Source organism: Podarcis tiliguerta (assembly GCF_965153285.1).
Source record: "Podarcis tiliguerta genome assembly, chromosome: 13".
NCBI lineage: Eukaryota > Metazoa > Chordata > Lepidosauria > Squamata > Lacertidae > Podarcis > Podarcis tiliguerta.
The window spans coordinates 47,974,396-47,996,814 of NC_139546.1; the positions used below are offsets into that span (position 1 = coordinate 47,974,396).

At 48.5% G+C, this 22,419-nt stretch overlaps 2 protein-coding genes across 3 annotated transcripts in view; both read left to right on the forward strand.

The window, feature by feature from the left end:
• Window positions 1–22,419, forward strand: part of GMPR2 (guanosine monophosphate reductase 2) — a 269,008-nt gene that overhangs the window by 16,707 nt on the left and 229,882 nt on the right. The gene's annotated exons all lie outside the window — the stretch shown is intronic.
• The window catches only part of RNF31 (ring finger protein 31), a 48,713-nt gene that overhangs the window by 2,376 nt on the left and 23,918 nt on the right, over window positions 1–22,419 (forward strand). For both annotated transcript variants that reach the window (XM_083410104.1, XM_083410105.1), the window contains exons 2-10: window positions 1,180–1,371; window positions 3,344–3,490; window positions 4,226–4,381; window positions 6,806–6,865; window positions 11,861–11,936; window positions 13,878–14,058; window positions 17,237–17,624; window positions 20,212–20,493; window positions 21,875–22,138. In XM_083410104.1, coding sequence (XP_083266230.1) covers window positions 1,189–1,371; window positions 3,344–3,490; window positions 4,226–4,381; window positions 6,806–6,865; window positions 11,861–11,936; window positions 13,878–14,058; window positions 17,237–17,624; window positions 20,212–20,493; window positions 21,875–22,138 — 1,737 coding nt within the window. In that variant the 5' untranslated portion in view covers window positions 1,180–1,188. The remainder of the gene's footprint in view (window positions 1–1,179; window positions 1,372–3,343; window positions 3,491–4,225; window positions 4,382–6,805; window positions 6,866–11,860; window positions 11,937–13,877; window positions 14,059–17,236; window positions 17,625–20,211; window positions 20,494–21,874; window positions 22,139–22,419) is intronic.

Here is a 22,419-nt window from a genome sequence, read left to right on the forward strand (position 1 = left end):
AAGTGAGCCGTATTGTAAAAGAATTCTAAAGGCAGGTGTTAAAAGGTCATGATGGAGGAAATGATCTCCTGGTCTCCTTATAACTCTTCATCTGCCCTCAAAAGGCATTGCCAAAACAAGATTAAGTTTGTATATATGGTTTTTCATGGGCGGCTAAATACTTCCTCATATTTTTCTGAGCTGCATCCAGCAGCGGAAAGAATAGGCAGCTCAAGAATTAACATGTCTCTTGGTAACCTCTCACTCTGGAATATAGCTGCGATGGAGAAAATTGCGGATAATTTGAGATTTCGACAAGGACTAAAACTTCCAGACACTTTGACATTCCTTTATGACATATACAGCAGAACCATCATTTTCAAGGCAGCCTTCGTCACAAGCCTGGAACTATACTTGACGATCCGATAAAGTTGATAATCTTTGCTTGGACTTTGATATTTTAACTCCCGTGCAAATACTCAATTCTCCATGCCTGTTTTATTGTTTTGTTTTTCACCTTTCGCTTTTTGCCTGTTGCTAAAATTGTTTTCTCTGTTTTATATGCATTGTAAAATGGAATACTAATTGGGGGGAAAAACTTTTTAAAAAAAGAATTAACATCATGATGGTGTGGTAGGATAGAGTTTGACTAGAGCAGACTTTTTCAGCAGGGGGCCGGCCCACTGTCCCTCAGACCTTGTGGGGGGCCAGACTATATTTTGAAAAAAAATAATGAACGAATTCCTATGCCCCACAAATAACTAACCCAGAGATGCATTTTAAATAAAAGGACACATTCTACTCATGTAAAAACACACTGACTGTCCGCGGGCCAGATTGAGAAGGCGATTGGGCTGGATCCGGCCCCTGGGCCTTAGTTTGCCTACCCATGACTTAGATCAAATTCCTGCTCAGCAACAACATTTACCTTCAGTAGGGCACCTACTCTGTGCCTTATCCTACCTCTCAGGGCTGTATTGAAATCAAAACAGATTTCCCCCTCTCTCCGCCTTTAGTTCCTTGAAGGAAAGTTGCCGTGTGAATCTGGTAATGCGTGCATGAATAAAAATAAATACATTTTTCACCCTGATCTGAGGCTATTTTCCCCTTTGGCGGGTGACGGGAATACTTGGTTAAACCCAACAGATATCATAGGAGAGAATCTTTCTTTTCTCTTGCATATTTCTTTCTCTTCCTTAGGTAGCAGCCATGGAAGAAGTGGAGAGCAAATTCATGGCTCTCCGGGACGAACTGGTAGCTGCTTTGATCGAGAATCCCTTAGAGCAGAACCCAGAGACTGTACAGCGTCTGCTAGAGATGCCGTTTCCCCCTGCACAGAAATACCTGGAGATTGATGCCAAGGGTATTATACAAGCCAATACCCAGGGGCAGGTAAGGGGACAGTTTTGTTTGTGTGTGTGTGTGTGTGTGTGTGTGTGTGTGTGTGTGTGTGCAATGGCAGGGGTGGGGTGGGGGTCTGGAAAACCGGGGTGGGGATTGAAATTTGGGGGGGAAAGATGGAGATTCAGAAATCAGGCAGTGTAGGGGTGCAAATACCCAGAGTGTGGGGGTCAGGTGGGATTGCTATGAGGAATTATGAAATATGGAGCAAGCCATTTGGGTCCCCAATGAAAGCATTGCGTTGACTGGGTTTGGTTCATTGACAGTAATTTCTGATCAAGTCCCAAAAGCCTCTACACCTCTGCCATTTTCTTTCTCTTCGCCTGACAGGCACGTATAAGCATTCTAAATACACAGGCCAGTTGCTTCATCAGGCATCCTGGGTCATAAAGATGATAGTTAGCTTTGATGTACCCTTTCTTGGTTTTGTTAATCTTAGGGCCAGGAAATAGTTTCACATGGAGGTGATAAAGATGCCTAATCTTTCCTTGCTCTCATGTTTACTGCTTGGTTTATGACCTCCGGGTTTGCTGAATTCATTCCTCCTTTTAATCCTGTTTTATTTACCTCAGAACATATGTATGTTCAAGTAGGAAATAGTTTCTTTGTAGTTAAAAGAATTTCTTCCGATCTGACTTTGTCCCACGTGGGGTTTTTGAAATGCTCAGAGGAAATCTGATTCGTTCTTACGAACACTGTGCAAAAAGTTCTTTTGTGAATAAAACGACCTGGGCCGAGGGGTGGACAGGAATTATTATACACACTCCTCCCAGAGCCTTGCTGGTCAAGCCTCGTGTGTTTTCTATTAATCAGAGTCCAATCCTTCCTTGTTTTGGGAATGCTACAAGGCAGGCAAAACTAGTGTGTGTCTCTCCCTGCAAGAGCTCTGATGCTATAGGCAGCTGGGAGCTTCACCTGTGGAATGTCTGCCTGCAATGCGGCTTCCACACAAGGAAGGGGGGGGGAGGAAAGGAAACAAGCCCTTTTCTAGGTGCGTCGGCAAAACTAGTCGTTATGTAAAAGTGAGGATCGAGCTTAGTAAACACAAAGTTTTGTTTTGGGGCGCTGGGATTTTGCCTGGTAGCGGGGCTGGGTCGCGGTGGCGTTTATCGTTTGCAATGCGATTCCCTCACGCCGATGCAGAATTGAATAGTCCCTGCCTCAGAATCCTCAGGGTCTCCTCTGTTTATTTAAAAAGGCGCCCCAGGAACAAGGTTCTAGTCCCTAAGATAAGAGGTAATGTTCGTGATAGGGGGTCCTTAGAAGAGTTTAGTACAGTGGTACCTTGGGTTAAGTACTTAATTCGTTCCGGAGGTCCGTACTTAACCTGAAACTGTTCTTAACCTGAAGCACCACTTTAGCTAATGGGGCTTCCTGCCGCCGCCGCGCCGCCGGAGCACGATTTCTGTTCTTATCCTGAAGCAAAGTTCTTAACCTGAGGCACTATTTCTGGGTTAGCGGAGTGTGTAACCTGAAGCGTATATAACCTGAAGCGTATGTAACCCGAGGTACCACTGTACAGACTCGTGCGATTTGGAGATTGGGGTTTACCGTATTTTTCGCCCTATAGGACGCACTTTTTCCCCTCCAGAAATGAAGGGGAAATGTGTGTGCGTCCTATGGGGCGAATGCAGGCTTTCGCTGAAGCCTAGAGAGCGAGGGGGGTCGGTGCGCACCGACCCCTCTCGCTCTCCAGGCTTCGCGCAGCTCTCCGCAAGCTGTGGGAGCCCGGCGCCGGGCTCCCACGTTTTGCGCAGAGTTGCCTGTTCTAGGGTCGGGGGAACCTCGGGCTTCCCCCGCCCCAGCCCCGTGCCTGGGGGGGCGGGGAAAAATAATTCCCCCCCCTTTATTTCCCCCCCAAAAAACTAGGTGCGCCTTATGGGACGGTACGTCCTATAGGGCGAAAAATACGGTAGGTACAAATATGCAAAGAGACAACGGCAATTTTTGAACCCTTCCCCAGCCTCAAAAGGACCTTCGCACCATCTCCACTGCTCTGAACATCTTGGAGAAATATGGGCGCAACCTATTGAACCCCCACAAGCCCCGCTTCTGGAGGACTGTCAAGTTCAACAACCCCGTTTTCCGGGACACGGTGGACACCATCCAGGTGAGAGAAACATTCCTTTCCTGTCTGCCCACCCCTTCCTTGGGCATAGCTGTCAACTTACAGATTTGAAAATAAGGGACCAGCAGCCAAAATAAGGGTTTTTAGTCGACCAGCAGCCAGACGAAGCCTCAAGCGGTGGTTCCCACAGCGCAGCAACCCGGCAAAGGGGATGCAGCAAGGAAAACCACCGTCACCTCTCCGCTGGGAAGCGCTGAGCAAAGGCGAGTCCCCAGGCAACGCGGCCGATTTGATCGGCACAAGGCATGCAAGCTCCACCCCCCAGTCGTTCTTAGACTCCTTATTGGGTGAGCAACGCAGCCAAGCAACACAGTTGGAGCCTCCCTCCTCCCTGGCCAGGGAGGGAGAGGAGCTGCTTCCTTTGAAACCTGGGAAATTTAAGGGACATCATCAATAAGGGACAGCAGCGGGACACGGCGCTGGGATAAGGGACGTTCCCGCCAAATAAGGGACGGTTGACAGCTATGTCCTTTGGTATCTTTTCAGCACCGGGCTCAATCACTCGGCTCTTCCCTTCTCTTATATCCTTCTGAATTTCTATTTTTATTTTGTTTACAACTAATAGCATAAGCCTGGCGAAAGATATTCCATTGAGAAGGGGCCCCACACAGATAAGGCCCTGTTCCTAGCAGAGGCCGAGCTAAGCTGTGTCCCAGCTGAGCCCCTCCTCCTCTTGTCACCTCAGCCCATTTATTGTGTGCCCCACATTCCTCGCAGGGCGGGCGGGACGTCCTTCGCCTCTACGGATATTCGGAGGAACAGACGGACGGACTTTGCTTCCCGGAGCATCTGCTGGAGCCAGATATCCCTCACGTGGCCTCAATCACCGTGGATGTCATGGTGCTACGGGCTGAACTGAATCTCCTTATTTCGGTACGGTGGAACCATGAGACCCGGAAGCACTTAGATGTGCCGGAGAAATAATAATAATAATAATAATAATAATAATAATAATAATAATAATAATAATTAATAACAACAACTTATTACTTGTACCCCACCCATCTGACAGGGTTTCCCCAGCCGCTCTTGGTGGCTTCCAACAGAATATAAAAGAACACACGATACATCAGGCATTAATATCTTCCCTATACAGAGTTGCTTTCAGGTGTCTTCGGAAAGTTGCGTAGTTGTTTGTTTCCTTGACATCTGGTGGGAGGGCGTTCCACAAGGCGGGTCCCACCACCGAGAAGGCCCTCTGCCTGGTTCCCTGTAACCTCACTTCTCGAACGGAGGGAACTGCCAGAAGTGTCCAGAACTGGACCACAGTGTCAGGGCTGAATGATGGGGGTGGAGACACTCCTTCAGTGTAATGGTTCTAGGGGTTGCTCGTGCGTAAGCCGGTGCAAACACCTGGCTGGATTGCCTGAGTGAACCTTTTCTGTCCGGACAGCCACTTACCCGTGGCTGTCTCAATCGCTGGCAGAATCCGTCAGTGGGCGTTTCTTAAACTTCTTCCAGCAGAGAAGCTCTTTGACGCCTAGTCTCCTCCTACTCCCTCTGTGCGAAAGCCTTCTGCGCAAGGAGGGCGTAGGCAGCAGAGGACCTCTACTCTCCCCGCTGGTCCCCGGCAAGGAGTCATGGGACCGCCTCGCCGCTTCCCCCATCTGCCCCCCTTCTCCACTGGTGCTACGCTGATTCTCTTCCCCAGAAGATGGGCTGCCTCTCCCAATCCCGGGACGCTCTCCGGAATCCCTCTGGATTTTGCTCTCTCCCTCCGGCACTGATGGCAGTTCCCTGACATTCAGGTACACAGGATCGAGGCCGTTTAGGGCTTTAAAGATCAACACTTTGAATTGTGAGCCAATGCAAGTCTTTTACGACTGGTGTTATATGGTCCCGGCAGCAGCTCCCAGTCACCAGTCTAGCTGCCACATTCTGGATTAGTTGTAGTTTCCAGGTCACCTTCAAAGGTAGCCCCACGTAGAGCGCATTGCAGTAGTCCAAGCGGGAGATAACTAGAGCATGCACCATTCTGGCAAGACAGTCTGCCGGCAGGGAGGGTCTCATCCTGCGTACCAGATGGAGCTGGTAGACAGCTGCCCTGGACACAGAACTGACCTGCGCCTCCATGGACAGCTGTGAGCCCCAAATTACTCCCAGGCTGCGCACCTGGTCCTTCGGGGGCACAGGTGTCCCATTCAGAAAGATAGTGATGGATGAGCTTCGGGTTCCCAGCTGAGAATGAGTTTTTTCATTTATGATTAATTTGGTCAGTTCGTTTGTCAACAGAAATCTCTAAGCGGCTTACAGATTGCAGCGAAAAGGACTCCATACAAGCAACAAAAAGCATGAATTGCGCATTTGAAACCTTATGTCGCTACTGCTGCTAATGATAACCGTAATTCCACATTTTAAGTAGCAGAATTAAATAAATCTCTCTAGACACGAGCAAAACACCCAAATAATATGCAAAGCGCTGAAATATATTGGGATACATCAAAATGCAACATAACTGCAATATATCATTTTTTAAAATCATAAATCTTAAAACACACCCAATAATACAACCACCGAAAAACGTCATTCACTTCCATGTTCACACTACACAAAGGAAGTCTAAATACACAACACCAACATCACTCAGCAATTTTCTTACATCAGTTCTGACTTCAACAAAACACCCCAGGACTCAAAATAATAGGGCGTATCATTTTAGAGAGTGACACTTAATTTCTGCAAATTTATTCAGTGAGCAGTCTTTAAAATACGTGAGGAATTCAAATGTGCTATTATTTTTGTGACTGGACAACATTTAGCCCGGTAAGTCTACATTTAATGAAGAAGCTCATAAACTGCTTTTGGAACAATTTTAACTTCTGGCAATGTCAGGTAGTGCTAATTATAAACAAATAAGTAGCAATATAATACAACAGCAAGTACCTGGCAATCATTTTTAACGAATTCCACACAATTTTGCACACATCCTATCAAGCAAAGCTGAAATTATATTAATGTAACCTAATATCTTTTGAATTCCCTAGTCACGTTGCACTTTTTAGCACCCATCGTTTTTGGAATTGGAAAGTTGGAAAAAAACAACAACCAGGCAGAGGGCCTTCTCGGTGGTGGCGCCTGCCCTGTGGAACGCCCTCCCACCAGATGTCAAGGAAACAGGCAGCCCTGTTTAGGGAAGCTTTTAATGTTTGATGTTTTATCGTGTTTTTAATATTCTGCTGGGAGCGGCCCAGAGTGGCTGGGGAAACCCAGCCAGATGGGCGGGATATAAATAATAAATTATTATAAATTCAACACACCACATACCCTCATGGTTCTTTTTTTTCCTTCCCTTTTTAGGACAACCACCCCAATCCTCAGGTGTTGCAGGAACTAATGCAGGGCGGAGACAATTTACAGGTGAGTCAGGTGAGGGAACATAAAGCCCCAGGAGCTTAGCTAGCAGAGAGGGAGCTGAGAAGATCTTTGTGTTTTCGTCCATTTGAGTTTCAGACGGGCATTAATGAAGCTGTGGGGCCACCCCAACCCCACTGGCTGCCTCAGAACCATTTGTGTGTGTGTGTATCATTCCCTCTGTTGTGGTTCTGGCAGCAGTCCTCAGATTACCCTGGCCTAATCCTGTTCCCGGAGTGTGGCCAATGTTGCAGGCTGACAGCTTCTAGGAGCCACAGGTGAGAGCAATGGGGGGAACCAAAGGTGGACAAAATACCTGTCCCCTAACACCTCAGCCAGGTGATGGGAGATGATAATAATAATAATAATAATAATAATAATAATAATAATAATAATACCTTTATTGTCATTGTACAACCTGTGTACAGTGGTACCTCGGGTTACATATGCTTCAGGCTACAGACGCTTCAGGTTACAGACTCTGCTAACCCAGAAATATTACCTCGGGTTAAGAACTTTGCTTCAGGATGAGAACAGAAATTGTGCTTCAGCAGCACGGCAGCAGCAGGAGGCCCCATTAACTAAAGTGGTGCTTCAGGTTAAGAACAGTTTCAGGTTAGGAACAGACCTCCAGAACAAATTAAGTACTAAACCCGAGGTACCACTGTACAATGAAATTAAATGAGCCTCCCTCCCCCCCCCAAACATTCAATCTCTTATCAAACAACACACCACCTCGCAAGTCAATTTCGCTATGTTGTTTTCCGTTCAACAGCCTAACAGCCCACGGATAGAAGCTATTTTTTAGCCTGTTGGTACAGCTGATTATACTTCTATATCTCCTGCCTGAGGGTACAGTCATACCTCAGGTTACAGATGCTTCAGGTTGCGTTTTTTCAGGTTGCAGACCACCGAATCCCAGAAGTACCAGAATGGGTTACTTCTGGGTTTTGGTGGTCACGCATACGCACAAGCGCCGAATCGCAACCTGCACATGCGCAGACGTGCAGCTGCGGGTTGCGAACGTGCATCCCGCATGGATCCCGTTTGCAACCCAAGCATCCACTGTAGAAGATTAAAGAGGCGCTGGGCGGGGTGTGAGTCATCCCTGAGGATTTTTCTCGCTCTCCTAAGGCAACGATCCCTTGCGATGTCATCTAGCAGACTCAAGGGACGGCCCATGATATCATGTGTCCATGGAGGCACAGGTCAAATCTGTATCCAGGGCAGCTGTTTACCAGCTCCATCTGGTACGTAGGCTGAGACCCTCCCTGCCTGCAGACTGTCTCGCCAGAGTGATGCATGCTCTGGTTATCTCCCACTTGGACTACTGCAATGCGCTCTACGTGGGGCTACCTTTGAAGGTGACCCGGAAACTGCAATTAATCCAGAATGCGGCAACTAGACTGGTGACTGGGAGCGGCCACCGAGACCATATAACACCGGTCTTGAAAGACCTACATTGGCTCCCAGTACGTTTCCGAGCACAATTCAAAGTGTTGGTGCTGACCTTTAAAGCCCTAAACGGCCTCGGTCCAGTATACCTTAAGGAGCGTCTCCACCCCCATTGTTCTGCCCGGACACTGAGGTCCAGCGCTGAGGGCCTTCTGGCGGTTCCCTCACTGCGAGAGGCCAAGTTACAGGGAACCAGGCAGAGGGCCTTCTTGGTGGTGGCGCCCTCCCTGTGGAACGCCCTCCCATCAGATGTCAAAGCGATAAACAACTACCTGACATTCAGAAGACATCTGAAGGCAGCCCTGTTCAGGGAAGTTTTTAATATGTGACATTTTAGTGTATTTTTCATCTTTGTTGGAAGCCGCCCAGAGTGGCTGGGGAAACCCAGCCAGATGGGCAGGGTACAAATAATAAATTATTATTATTATTATTATTATTATTATTATTATTATTATTATTATTATTCACCACCCTCCATAGAGACTTTCTGTCCGTGGCTGTCAAGCCAGCATACCACACTGTGATACAATATGAAAGGACACTTTCTATTGTGGATGGGTAAAAGGAGTTCATCAGTTGTTGTTTCACATTATTCTTTCGCAAGACCCTGAGGAAATGGACTCTCTGTTGGGCCTTTCTGACCACCTGAGTTATGTTGATTTTCCAAGTGAGGTTCTCACTAAGGTAAACGTCCAGGAATTTTAAGGAGGAGACTCTCTCCACACAGCCCCCCCCCCTGACATACAACAGGCAGGTTCCCCCCTCTTCCTCCAAAAGTCCAACACAGATGGACTCAAGGGCATCCTGATCAAATTTGCAGATGACACCAAACTGGGAGAGGTGGCTGACACCCCAGAGGACAGGATCACACTTCAGGATCACACTTCAAAATGACCTTGACAGATTAGAGAACTGGGCAAAAACAAACAAGATGAATTTTAACAGGGAGAAATGTAAAGTATTGCACTTGGGCAAAAAAAATGAGAGGCACAAATACAAGATGGGTGACACCTGGCTTGAGAGCAGTACATGTGAAAAGGATCTAGGAGTCTTGGTTGACCACAAACTTGACATGAGCCAACAGTGTGACGCGGCAGCTAAAAAAGCCAATGCAATTCTGGGCTGCATCAATAGGAGTATAGCATCTAGATCAAGGGAAGTGATAGTGCCACTGTATTCTGCTCTGGTCAGACCTCACCTGGAGTACTGTGTCCAGTTCTGGGCACCACAGTTCAAGAAGGACACTGACAAACTGGAACGTGTCCAGAGGAGGGCAACCAAAATGGTCCAAGGCCTGGAAACGATGCCTTATGAGGAACAGCTAAGGGAGCTGGGCATGTTTAGCCTGGAGAAGAGGAGGTTAAGGGGTGATATGATAGCCATGCAGGAAACACCATCAGAGCACTCCTGACATATGGTTGTCAAGCCTCTGCTTAAAGACCTCCAAAGAAGGAGACTCCACCACACTCCTTGGCAGCAAATTCCACTGTCGAACAGCTCTTACTGTCAGGAAGTTCTTCCTAATGTTTAGGTGGAATCTTCTTTCTTGTAGTTTGGATCCATTGCTCCGTGTCCGCTTCTCTGGAGCAGCAGAAAACAACCTTTCTCCCTCCTCTATGTGACATCCTTTTATATATTATATATTATTATATATATATTATATATTATATATATTTTATATATTATATTTTTTCTGTCAGCTTTTTTTTTTTGAAAATTTTTTATTAGGAATTTCAACATAACAATTTATCAGATATACATCATCCTCATTCCCCTCCCCCATTTTTTCCCTCCCCCCTCCCCAAAAAGGAAAAACCAACCCACCTACCCACATCCCAGACTTCCCTCAGCTCCCCTCTCTGGTTTTTCAGCACGTTATTCTCTGCATATTATAAAATTGTAAAGATCCTTAATTTCTCTATCTATATATTATCAATAAAAAGTTTGTGTGTGTTTATTCAAAACCTGCCAAGGATTCCAGTTCATTTTGTTGTTTCTTTTAGTACTTTGTGAAAGGTTCCCGTTCTTCTTTAAAGTCACAGTTGCCCTTGTCACGTTGTTTGTGTGTCAATTCCGCCAGTGGCGTAGCGTGGGTTGTCAGCACCCGGGGCAAGGCAAGTAATTTGCGCCCCCCCCCGGCTGCACTGTCCCTCCCCCAGATAGTCCCCCGCTCTCTCTCCGCACCGCACCGCACGCCTGGCACCCTCCCCTCCACAGTGGGCAGCGACCCGGCAGCTCGGATCGGATTCGCACAGCCAGCACTGCAGTGAGAGAGAGTAAGTGAGCCAGGTAGGGGCAGAGAGCTGCGAGTGCGAGCGCGCCCCCCCCCCTCCAGATGTTGCGCCCGGTGCGGACGCCACTGAATTCCGCCAATTCCGCATAGTTCATCATTTTCTCTTGCCACAGTTCTTTGGTTGGGATTTCTTCATTCTTCCATCCTTGTGCTATTAAGACTCTTGCCGCCGTTGTCGCGTACGTGAATATGTTTTCCAATTTCCTTGGCAGGTCTTTTCCTACAATCCCTAACAAAAATGCTTCAGGCAGATCCGTCAGCTTTTTAATAAGAATGTCAAAAAGCTGACGGATCTGGACCTTGCTTCTACCATGGGTCTGAAACCGTAGTTCCCCAGCCATTTAAGACATGGGCGGGGGATATTTTTCTCTATCCAATGGCTATTTGATCTTCTTCTTCTTTTTTAATACTATTTATTAAAGGTTTAATAGTTACAGAAAAAAGAAGAAAGAAACAATAAAAAATTAACAGACAATACATCAAAAATATAAAAAACAAAAAAATACAGCAAAACAACAAGAAAAACAAAAACATTTAAAAACACATCCAATATTTCCATATCTTTACCTTTCATTTACTTGTTTCATCTACCTCCTCACACCTCCCTTTTTTGTATTCTAGTTCAATTAGCTATTTCAGCAAATCCTTTCCATCTTTCTCCATTTTTTGTTCTATAATTTATCTTAACACAATCTAACTTTAAATTTTCCACTTTGGCCCATTAACAATCAGTTTTTGCTTAATTCTTTATAACATTTCTGCTAAAACCATATAACTTCATTCCAGCATTCTTCTAACATTCATTAATTTTGCAATATTTTTTTCCAATCTTCTTCCACCGACTCTTCTCCCTGGTCTCGGATTCTGCCAGTCATTTCTGCCAATTCCATGTAGTCCATCAGCTTCATCTGCCATTCTTCCTGGGTGGGTAGATCTTGTGTCTTCCAATACTTTGCGATAAGTATTCTTGCTGCTGTTGTGGCGTACATAAAAAAAGTTCTATCCTTCTTTGGCACCAATTGGCCAACCATGCCCAGGACCAATGCCTATTTGATCTTCAAGTGGGGGGGGGGGGGAGATGATGTCTTACGAGGCCCTCCTGCTACTCCCGCCTGCCCTCCCGTCAGGGGGTAGGTGCCGGAGTTTCGCACTCGCGACAGCTTCCTAGCTTTTCTCGAAGACGGCTGCAGGTGGAACGTATTGCGGTGTGTCCTCGAGGTCACAATGTCACAATGTCCTTTTCTCTTTCCCAGGCTGGCCTCATCGCAGACGCCTTCCCTGTTCAAGAAGCGATTCCGCCGCGCCCCGTTTCGGCATTATCCCCCACAGGTAAAGGGGTACCAAGAGGTTGGCGGTGGAAATAGCGTGGGGCTTTTCCAGTTGAATACCTTCCTGCCAGGCGTCGACGTGATTGTTCCGTGGTTCATGAATTTGGTTCACAATCTTTATTTGTTCTGTAAAGTACTGTATTTTTTGCTCTATAGGACGCACTTTTCCCCCTCCAAAAATTAAGGGGAAATGTGTGTGCGTCCTATGGAGCGAATGCAGGCTCCTTGGCTTTAGCGATAGCAACGTGAAGCACCCAAAGCGCAGAGGGAGCGCTCCCTCCACACTCCGGAGGCTTCGCGTTGCTTTCACTGAAGCCTGGAGAGTGAGAGGGGTTGGTGCGCACTGAAGGAAGGGGCTCCATTTCTCCTGCCGCTTCGCTGAAGGGGCGCGGAGCAGAGAGAGGGAGTTTTTTTCCCTTGTTCTCCCCGTCTAAAACAAGGTGCGTCCTATGGTTGGGTGCGTCCTATAGAGCGAAAAATACGGTAGTTTTCGTTTTGTAACGTGCATGGAACAGAGAAGATGGTTATGCCCCTGCCATTGGTTCGGATCCTGTCCCGCTCTGGAGGGTAGGACTCGAACCAATGGCTTCAAGTTACAAGAAATGAGTTTGTGACGAAACCTCAGGAAGAACTTTCTGACACTAAGAGCTGTTCCGACAGTGGAACAGTCTCTCTCCGGAGGTTATGGAATCTCCTTCCTTGAAGGTTTTTAAGCAGAGGTTGGGTGACCATCTGTCTTGGACGCTTTCGTTGAGAGCCCTGCATTCTATGATCCTGTGACAACAATTTTTAAAATGAAAAGCAAAAGCATGAAATAGGCTGGTGGAATGAGTCGTTGCAGCTTCTTTAGCTTCCTGAAAACCCCAGGGTTCAAGATGTTAGCAAAAGAATAATACAGTGGAACTTCCGTTTTTTCGAGCGTCTCGAAAGCCGAACGATTTGGAACCCAAACGCCCCAAACCGGAAGTGAATGCTTCCGTTTTTTGAACAGCTTCCAAAGCGTGTTCCTCCCTTTTTGTCAATGGAATTTGCCAGCCACCCATTGAGCCTCAGTTGTGGGACGTTTCGGAAGTCGAACAGTCTTCTGGAACAGATTGTGTTTGAAAGCCAGTGTTCCGCTGTAATAAGCGTATTTCTAGAGCTCGTGGCTGTAGAGAGGAACATTGCCTGTGTGAAATGGTGCTTTTGTCTCCTCCTCAGGTCTAGTAGAGGTACAGCAGATTTTGCAGGCATATATATTGATTGGTGTCTTTTGGGGAGGTAGTTTACTTAGGGGACACAGGTGGCGCTGTGGGTTAAACCACAGAGCCTAGGGCTTGCCGATCAGAAGGTCGGCGGTTCAAATCCCCGCGATGGGGTGAGCTCCCGTTGCTCGGTCCCTGCTCCTGCCAACCTAGCAGTTCGAAAGCACACCAGTGCAAGTAGATAAATAGGTACTGCTCCGGCGGGAAGGTAAACAGTATTTCCGTGTGCTGCTCTGGTTTCGCCAGAAGGAAAAACTGTCTGTGGACAAACGCAGGCTCCCTCGGACAGTATAGTGGTACCTCAGGTTAAGTACTTAATTCGTTCCGGAGGTCCGTACTTAACCTGAAACTGTTCTTAACCTGAAGCACCACTTTAGCTAATGGGGCCTCCTGCTACTGCTGTGCCGCCGGAGCACGATTTCCGTTCTCATCCCGAAGCAAAGTTCTTAACCTGAAGCACTATTTCTGGGTTAGCAGAGTCTGTAACCTGAAGTGTATGTAACCTGAAGCGTATGTAACCTGAGGTACCACTGTAAACCGAGATGAGCGCCGCAACCCCAGAGTCGTCAGTGACTGGACTTAACTGTCAGGGGTCCTTTACCTTTACCTTTTTAGTTTACTTAGCCTGTAAAGTTCAGGTTTTCTTGGCCTAAAGAGACAGAGGGGAGTTTCTGATTTTCTCTCCTCCTCCCACCCAGGTTACCTGCCCCCAGAATCCTGCTTGCTGTGTGGTTTGGAGCCCCCATTGCTACACTGCCCCGCTTGTGCCCAGTCTCTGTGCCCAGACTGCGACCGCCTCTTCCACAAGCACCCCTCGCGGATCCATCACTGCCGGGTGCCCATGAAGGAGCAAGCTTGGCGTAGCCCCCCGGCACCCAGGTTAGCACAATCGACCCCCGCTTTGACTCCGCTTCCGTCTTTCCGTCTTTCTGCCCCCAAGCTGCGTTCATAAAGGCTAATGATTTGGCCCCTTTCCTGGGGTGGTTTTACTCGGGGTGGACATTTCTTGCCTCTGTTCTGCTCACTTCATGAGGAGGAAATGGTATTGGACATGTCAGGGTGTCCTAAAGCCGCTTTGTGTTTAGTCAAGGAAGCGGCAGTTTTGCTTCTGGTGGGCAGAAGCATCATAGGAACACCAACCTTGACCGTTTCCCTCACAGTTCTGAAATAATAATAATAATAATAATAATAATAATAATACAGTGGTGCCCCGCAAGACGAATGCCTCGCAAGACGGAAAACCCGCAAGACGAAAGGGTTTTCCGTTTGCAGAGGCGCTTCGCAGGACGAATTTCCCTATGGGCTTGCTTCGCAAGACGAAAAATGACGGAAAAAATTGAAATTTTTTTTTGCTCCAAAACCCCTTATTTTGAATCGCTAAGCTGCTAAAAGCATTTTAGCAGCAAAACCGCTAATCCCCCACCCCTTAAAAAGCCGTTTTTAGCCCTTAAATCGCCAATAGCGCTAATAGCGCTACTCCGTCAATGGGCTTGCTTCGCAAGACGAAAAAACCGCAAGACGAAAAGACCCGCGGAATGGATTCTTTTCGTCTTGCGAGGCACCACTGTAATAATTTATTTATACCCCACCCTCCCCAGCCAGAGCTGGGCTCAGGGCGGCTAACACCAATAAAATTACAATAAAACACAATGGGGGAGAACCAGTTTATTAAAATACAGGTTGAAATATAATTTAAAATGCAGCCTCATTTGAATAGTAGCCCATAAATCAAATAGTCCACTCCCAAAAGGTGCCTTTTGGCTCAGAAGATGTGGTCATCCGGGTCCCGTCAAAACCCATTCCTGCAGAATGTACGCATGTAGTCGAAAAATAGCCTTGAAATGAACCCTGCATAGTTTTGCCTGGAAAAACAAGATTTCTCCCTGCATCATGCAGGGTTCCCGTGGCAACGGGCTTCTTTATTAGACGTGCTCTGAAGGAGGAGCGAGGCTGTTACTCTGGCCACACGGCTAAAGAGCAGAGAGGAGGAACGGTTTACCTTACTTCCCTTAGACAACAGTAGTTGTCATGTTAAGTCTTCAATAAATGCTTTAAGCAGAACTTAAAATATTTAAGCAGAACTCAAATATATAAAAGGATGTCACATAGAGGAGGGAGAAAGGTTGTTTTCTGCTGCTCCAGAGAAGCGGACATGGAGCAATGGATCCAAACTACAAGAAAGAAGATTCCACCTAAACATTAGGAAGAACTTCCTGACAGTAAGAGCTGTTCGACAGTGGAATTTGCTGCCAAGGAGTGTGGTGGAGTCTCCTTCTTTGGAGGTCTTTAAGCAGAGGCTTGACAACCATAGGTCAGGAGTGCTCTGATGGTGTTTCCTGCTTGGCAGGGGGTTGGACTCGATGGCCCTTGTGGTCTCTTCCAACTCTATGATTCTATGATTCTAGAACTGGAATGGGATGTCCAGGGGTCATTTGCCTTTACCTTTACCTTATTCCCATGTGGGAATTCGCCCACAGATGAGCTGCACTATGGAAATAATAATGATAAATTTATTATTCATACCCCGCCCATCTGGCTGGGTTTCCCCAGCCACTCTCGGCGGCTCCCAATGGAGTATTAAAAACACGATAAAACATCAAATATTAAAAACTTCCCTAAACAGGGCTGCCTTCGGACATTTCCTAAAAGTCAGATAGCTGCTTATTTCCTTGACATCTGGTGGGAGGGCGTTTCACAGGGCGGGTGCCACCACTGAGAAGGCCCTCTGCCTGGTTCCCTGCAACCTCACTCCTCGCAGGGAGGGAACCACCAGAAGGCCCTCGGAGCTGGACCTCAGTGAACGATGGGGGTGGAGACGCTCCTTCAGGTATAAGAAGATTCTGGAAGGCTTTCTGTGCAACTCTGCTGACTCAAAAGGAGCAAATTGCATCAATAGTTTACAGGGCTGGCCTGAGGCATTTTGCCCCCGCCCCCAGGGCAAAACAGAAAACGACGCCATACCCTGAGACGACTCGTTGGATCATTTTTTAATTTGCGGGCTGGCCTCCATCTGTGCGGTCTGCAGCATATGCTTCGCCTCGCTGCTGACCAGCACTTCCTCTTTTTTTAAAAAAAGGTTTTTTATTCAAAATTAAAACAAGACATATTATCCAAAAACATACCATCCTTGTTCCCCCCCCCCCCATTTTTTCCTTCCTCCCCCACAAAACCCACCCGCCCCCGCCCCCCAACTTCCCTCAGTTCCAGTCTTTGGTTTCTCTGAGACTGCTGTTTTCTGCATGCTACAAAGTTGTGTAGCTCCTCAAACTATTTCGCTGATTATTATCAATAAAAAGTTTGTGAATGTTTATTCAAAACCTGCCAAGGAGTCCAGTTCACTTTGTTGCATCTTCAGATACTTTGTAAAGGGTTCCCGTTCATCCTTAAAGTCACAGTTATCCTTGTCCCGTAGCTTACATGTCAATTTTGCCAGTTCTGCATAGTCCGTCAATTTTTCTTGCCATGATTCTTTAGTTGGGGTTTCTTCCGTCCTCCATCCTTGTGCTACCAGAACTCTTGCGGCCGTTGTCGCATACATGAAGATGTTTTTCAGCTTTTTTTGGCAGGTCTTTCCCTACAATCCCCAACAAAAATGCCTCGGGTTTTTTAACAAATGTTAAATGGAACATTTTCTTCAATTCGTTGTAAATTATTTCCCAAAATTTTTAATTACCTTACAATCCCACCACATATGATAAAACGTTGCCTCCTTTTCCTTACACTTCCAACATATATTTGAACTCGTTTCGTACATTTTCCCTAACGGCACTGGTGTTGTGTACCATCTGTACATCATCTTCATGTAATTCTCCTTCAATAGGGAACAATCTGTAAATTTTAAGTCAGTTTTCCATAATTTAGCCCAATCTTCCATCATAATGTTGTGACCTAAATCTTGTGCCCATTTACCGTAATCATAACTGATTTTACCTCTTGCGGCCGTTGTCGCATACATGAAGATGTTTTTCAGCTTTTTTGGCAGCTCTTTCCCTACAATCCCCAACAAAAAGGCCTCACCAGCGCCTCTCTTTTGCCTCGGTTTCCGCTCTCTTTTCAGCGTGACGCTGGTGACCTCCGACGCCGGGTCCCTGAGGCCTCCGACGGAGCCCCTGATGCCGCCCTGGCACAGCCTGACCACCCAGCGGCTCCCTTGGTGCTGCGCCGCCTGCCGCAGGAACAACGACGCCCGCTCCGTCCTGTGCGTGGCCTGCGACCGGCCCCGCGGCTGCAAGACGCCCGTCAACCCGTCGCCCGAGGACGAGCCGGCCAGCTTGGGGCAGCTGGCCCGGGGACGCTGGGCCTGCCAGTCCTGCACCTTCGAGAACGAGCCGGCCACGGTCCTGTGCGCCATGTGTGACAGACCACGTCTGGCGGGGAAGCCCGGGACGGGAGACGCAAAGCCGCTCATTGCCTGGGGGAAGGAGCCGGGGCCACAACAGCAAGACGTAAGTGTACCTCTGGGCCAGAGGGCGATTTGGGATTCCTTTATATTATTATTATTATTATTATTATTATTATTATTATTTTCCTTATACATACTTTTACAATGCAGTACAGTAAATCATGGGACGTGGGTGGCGCTGTGGGTTAAACCACAGAGCCTAAGACTTGCCGATCAGAAGGTCGGCGGTTTGAATCCCCGCGACGGGGTGAGCTCCCGTTGCTCGGTCCCTGCTCCTGCCAACCTAGCAGTTCGAAAGCACCTTAAAGTGCAAGTAGATAAATAGGTACCACTCCGGCGGGAAGGTAAACGGCGTTTCTGTGTGCTGCTCTGGTTCGCCAGAAGTGGCTTAGTCATGCTGGCCACATGACCCGGAAGCTGTACGCCGGCTCCCTCGGCCAATAAAGCGAGATGAGCGCCGCAACCCCAGAGTCGGCCACGACTGGACCTAAGGGTCAGGGGTCCCTTTACCTTTACCTTACAGTAAATCACATAAATACTTTAGCTCTGCCAAGATTACAACTTTTACAATTGTCTTTTATATACACCATAAATTTACTCCCAACTTTCTTGAAACTTCTGATCGTCCTGGTCCTGAATTTCCCCCCTCAGTTTGGCTAAGTCTGCATAACTCATCATTTTCGTCTGCCACTCCGCAATAGTGGTAACCTCTTGCAATTTCCAGTTTGGGGCAAGCATATTTCTTGCCGCAGCTGTGGCGTACATGAAAAATCTTTGATCCACTTTTTTAATTTCCTTCCCCATCAACCCCAACAAAAAGGCTTCTGGTTTTTGGGGGGAAAGTGTATTTGAATATTTTCTTAAGTTTATTGTCAATTAACTCCCAAAAGTTCCTAACTTTATCACAAGTCCACCACGTGTGGTAAAAGTCTCCATCTGCCTCTTTGCATTTCCAACATTTTTTGTCCTTCATCCTATACATTTTTGCCAGCTTTACCGGTGTTAGATGCCACCCATAAGTCATTTTCATTAAGTTCTCTTTTAAAGCCGTACATGCCGTAAATTCCATATTTACATCCCATAATTCATATCATGCATCCAATTCAATATTATGGAGGGCGATTTGGGATTCCTAGAGTCCTTTGGCGGCGCTTTCCATCGGGTTGCTGGCTTAAAACCAACTCACGCCACACTTCATATATTTATTACGTATACATTTATTTAATGGGGTAGGAGGGCTGACGATCATGCCAATGTATTTCACATCCGGCAATCAATGTGGGTTTCAGATAGTACATGGGTCGGGGGTGCAGGTGGCGCTGTGGTCTAAACCACTGAGCCTCTTGGGCTTGCCGATCGGAAGGTCAGCGGTTCGAATCCCCGCGATGGGGTGATCTCCCGTTGCTCTGTCAGTGTAGCAGTTTGACAGCATTCCAGTGCAAGTAGGTAAATAGGTACCGCTTCAGCGGGAAGGTAAACTGCGTTTCCGTGCGCTGCTCTGGTTTCCATCACGGTGTCCTGTTGTGCCAGAAGCAGTTTAGTCAAGGTGGCCACACGACCTCGAAAGCTGTCTGTGGACAAACGCCGGCTCCCTCAGCCTGAAGCAAGAAGAGCGCCGCAATCCTATAGACTGGAGATAACTGTCCAGGAGTCCTTTACCTTTTTACTTACCTGGTAAAGGGGCCCCTGGACCATTAGGTCCAGTCGTGGCCGACTCTGGGGTTGCAGCGCTTATCTCGCTTTATTGGCCGAGGGGGCCGGCATACAGCTTCCGGGTCATGTGGCCAGCATGACTAAGCCGCTTCTGGCGAACCAGAGCAGCGCACGGAAATGCCGTTTACCTTCCCGCCGGAGCAGTACCTATTTATCTACTTGCACTTTGATGTGCTTTCGAACTGCTAGGTTGGCAGGAGCAGGGACCGAGCAACGGGAGCTCACCCCGTCGCAGGGATTCGAACTGCCGACCTTCTGATCAGCAAGTCCTAGGCTCTGTGGTTTAACCCACAGCGCCACCTGTGCCCCCTACCCATGTACTATCGGAAACCCACATTGATTGCTGGATGTGAAATACATTGGCATGATTGTCAGCTCTCCTACCCCATTAAATAAATGTATCCGTAATAAATATATGAAGTGCGGCGTGAGTTGGTTTTAAGCCAGCAACCCGAGGGAAAGCCCCGCCAAAGGACTCTAGGAATCCCAAATCGCCCTCCATAATATTGAATTGGATGCATGGTATGAATTATGGGATGTAAATTTACGGCATGTACGGCTTTAAAAGAGAACTTAATGAAAAGCCCAGGACACAGATTTTTATGGTCCTCTAGCAGCTATTTACCAGAAATGATGTATTTAGCGTTACCTCTGGAAACGTACACTCGATTCTGACCAAACTAAGCCCCCGGTGTATATTTTGCTCACGAAGCAGGTTCTGTGCAGGGAATTTCCTCTCGCAACCAATCCCAGCCAGCTTTCGCTCTTCTGTCCTTCCGCTGATGGGGTGGTGCTGCGTGTCGACCTGCACCTTAGGGTCATGGGTTCGAGCCCCACGTCGGGCAAATTGCCGGGGGTTGGACTAGATGCCCCCTGGGGTTCCCAGCTCTACGATTCTTTGACTCCTTCCCTTCCAGGCCTCTGGCTGGCAGTGCGAGCACTGCACCTTCTGGAACAAGTGCCCCGGGCGGGTGTGCGAGATGTGCAACTGCACCAGCCAGCGAGGGGGCCCCGAGCCCTCACGGCCCCACGCCAAGGTGGAGAAGGAAGAGGACGAAAGGCCGAGGAAGGGGACGGCGGAGGTCAAAGCCGATCTGAGGAGTCTGCGGAAGGCTCTGCCCATCTCCCAGGAGGAGGCGGAGCAGCGGAGGCAGGAGAAACTGCGGGAGGACGGGCAGAAGATGGTGGCCATGATCCGGGTGAGAATTCCTCCCCCCCAGGGGGAAATCATCTGACTGTCCACGGCCAATCAGGCTTGCAAGGGGTGGCTGGGTAAACTGGACCTGCAGGACTCCCTGCCTGGCCCTCTCCTCAGGCCACACCCCTCACACCCTTATTTACATGCGATGCTCCACCCACTTTTGCCCCCGGCCCCCGGGAAGAAGAGAACCTCCCCCCAGGCTGAAAATAAGGCTTCTCCAGATAGTCGGCGGTTTGAATCCCCACGACAGGGTGAGCTCCCGTTGCTCGGTCCCTGCTCCTGCCAACCTAGCAGTTCGAAAGCACGTCAAAGTGCAAGTAGATAAATAGGTACCACTCTGGCAGGAAGGTAAACGGCGTTTCTGTGCGCTGCTCTGGTTCGCCAGAAGCGGCTTATTCCTGCTGGCCACATGACCCGGAAGCTGTACGCCGGCTCCCTCGGCCAGTAAAGCGAGATGAGCACCGCAACCCCAGAGTCGGTCACGACTGGACCTAATGGTCAGGGTTCCCTTTACATTTCCCCCACTCCTGGTTTAGATGGTCTAAATGTCGGCATCTCAGACCAAAATGCTTCTACACCTCTGCCCTAATTCTAAAATGGTATTCTGCATTTTCAGCTTCAAAGTGGTGGATTATTTTTACACCATGGTGCATTTGAGTGGGGAGCAGGGAGGGTGTATTCTAAAAAGCCGTGTTTAATTTCACACACACACAAACACAGAGAGAATAATTCGGAGTGCTTTTTGAAGGACTTTTTGGTCCAAGGCAAAGCAGTTTTGTGTGTGTGTGGATTTTCAGCTGAGGAATGGGGAGTGGGCACACCGAATGGGGGTTCTGTGTGCGTCCCCCTCTTTCAGCTGAGCTCCCCAAGGCGGCAATTGAGGGCACCACAGTGCTCTCAGACCCCCTTATTTGCCCATCAAAGTCCAAGAACCTTCCTTTATTTATTCAGATCTTTTTGTGTGGACGTAGTTGTTCATTTGAGGAGGGGCAGTTGCCTCCTTCCCCCGCCTTGATTTATTTATTTTGAAGTGTTTTATTTGCGGGGTGGGCTTGTTTCTGAGCATCGCCGGTTTTTCTTCTGCAAAATGGGCATGTCTTAGGTTTCCCCTGGGGCCTAAAAGGTTTGGGAACCTCCTTTTCAACATTTTCTGTTAGCGTGACCGAATTTGGGGCTGGGAGGAGGAGAGATAAGAATTGCAGGGGGTGGCTGCGGAGACCCCTTTTTCTGGCACGAGTATCAGGCCTTCCTTCTCCCTCCTGACCCGGCCGAGAGAGTTGCCGACCAGCTTGAAAAGCCCCTTGCTGGATTTGACCCAGGCTCGGACCTCCTGCGCTTTTGGACCCGGACCTCGAACCCTTCCCTCCTTCTCCCCGCAGGAAGCGGAGAAAGTCGGCGTGGCCCCCGAATTGGTGGCGGCCGCCTTGCGCTACTCTGGGGCGGAGCTCCCCCTGGCGTGGCTGAATTCGGAGCTCCCCGGGGTGCTGGAAGGCGTGGCTGAGCTGGCCACTCAGCGAGGCGAGCAGGAGCCCGGCGGAGGCCTGGGGGTCTTGACCCGCCAGGAAGTCCAGGCGGCTTGGACAGAGAGCCTGGGGGATGTGGACGAGGCCGTCAGCCGATGCCTCAGCGCACGGCGCAGGAAGGTCAGCCGGGATGGGACGGGCCTCTGGAGGAAGGGGTTGTGTTGTAGGGGGGAAATATTTTGGGAGAACACAGCATGGGCTGTCGAGGGTCATTCCAGGAAGTGGGTGGAGCTTGGAAAATGGGGGCGGACTTAAAGGATGGTCTGGGAAGTGGGCGGGGCCAGGTCAGCCAATCAGGATACGTTCTGGAGAAAAGGGAGGTGCTTGTGAAGATGGGGAATGGGAGGAGATGATGGACTTTTTGGAGCTGGCCGACCTGACTGGAAGAATCTGCGAAGAGA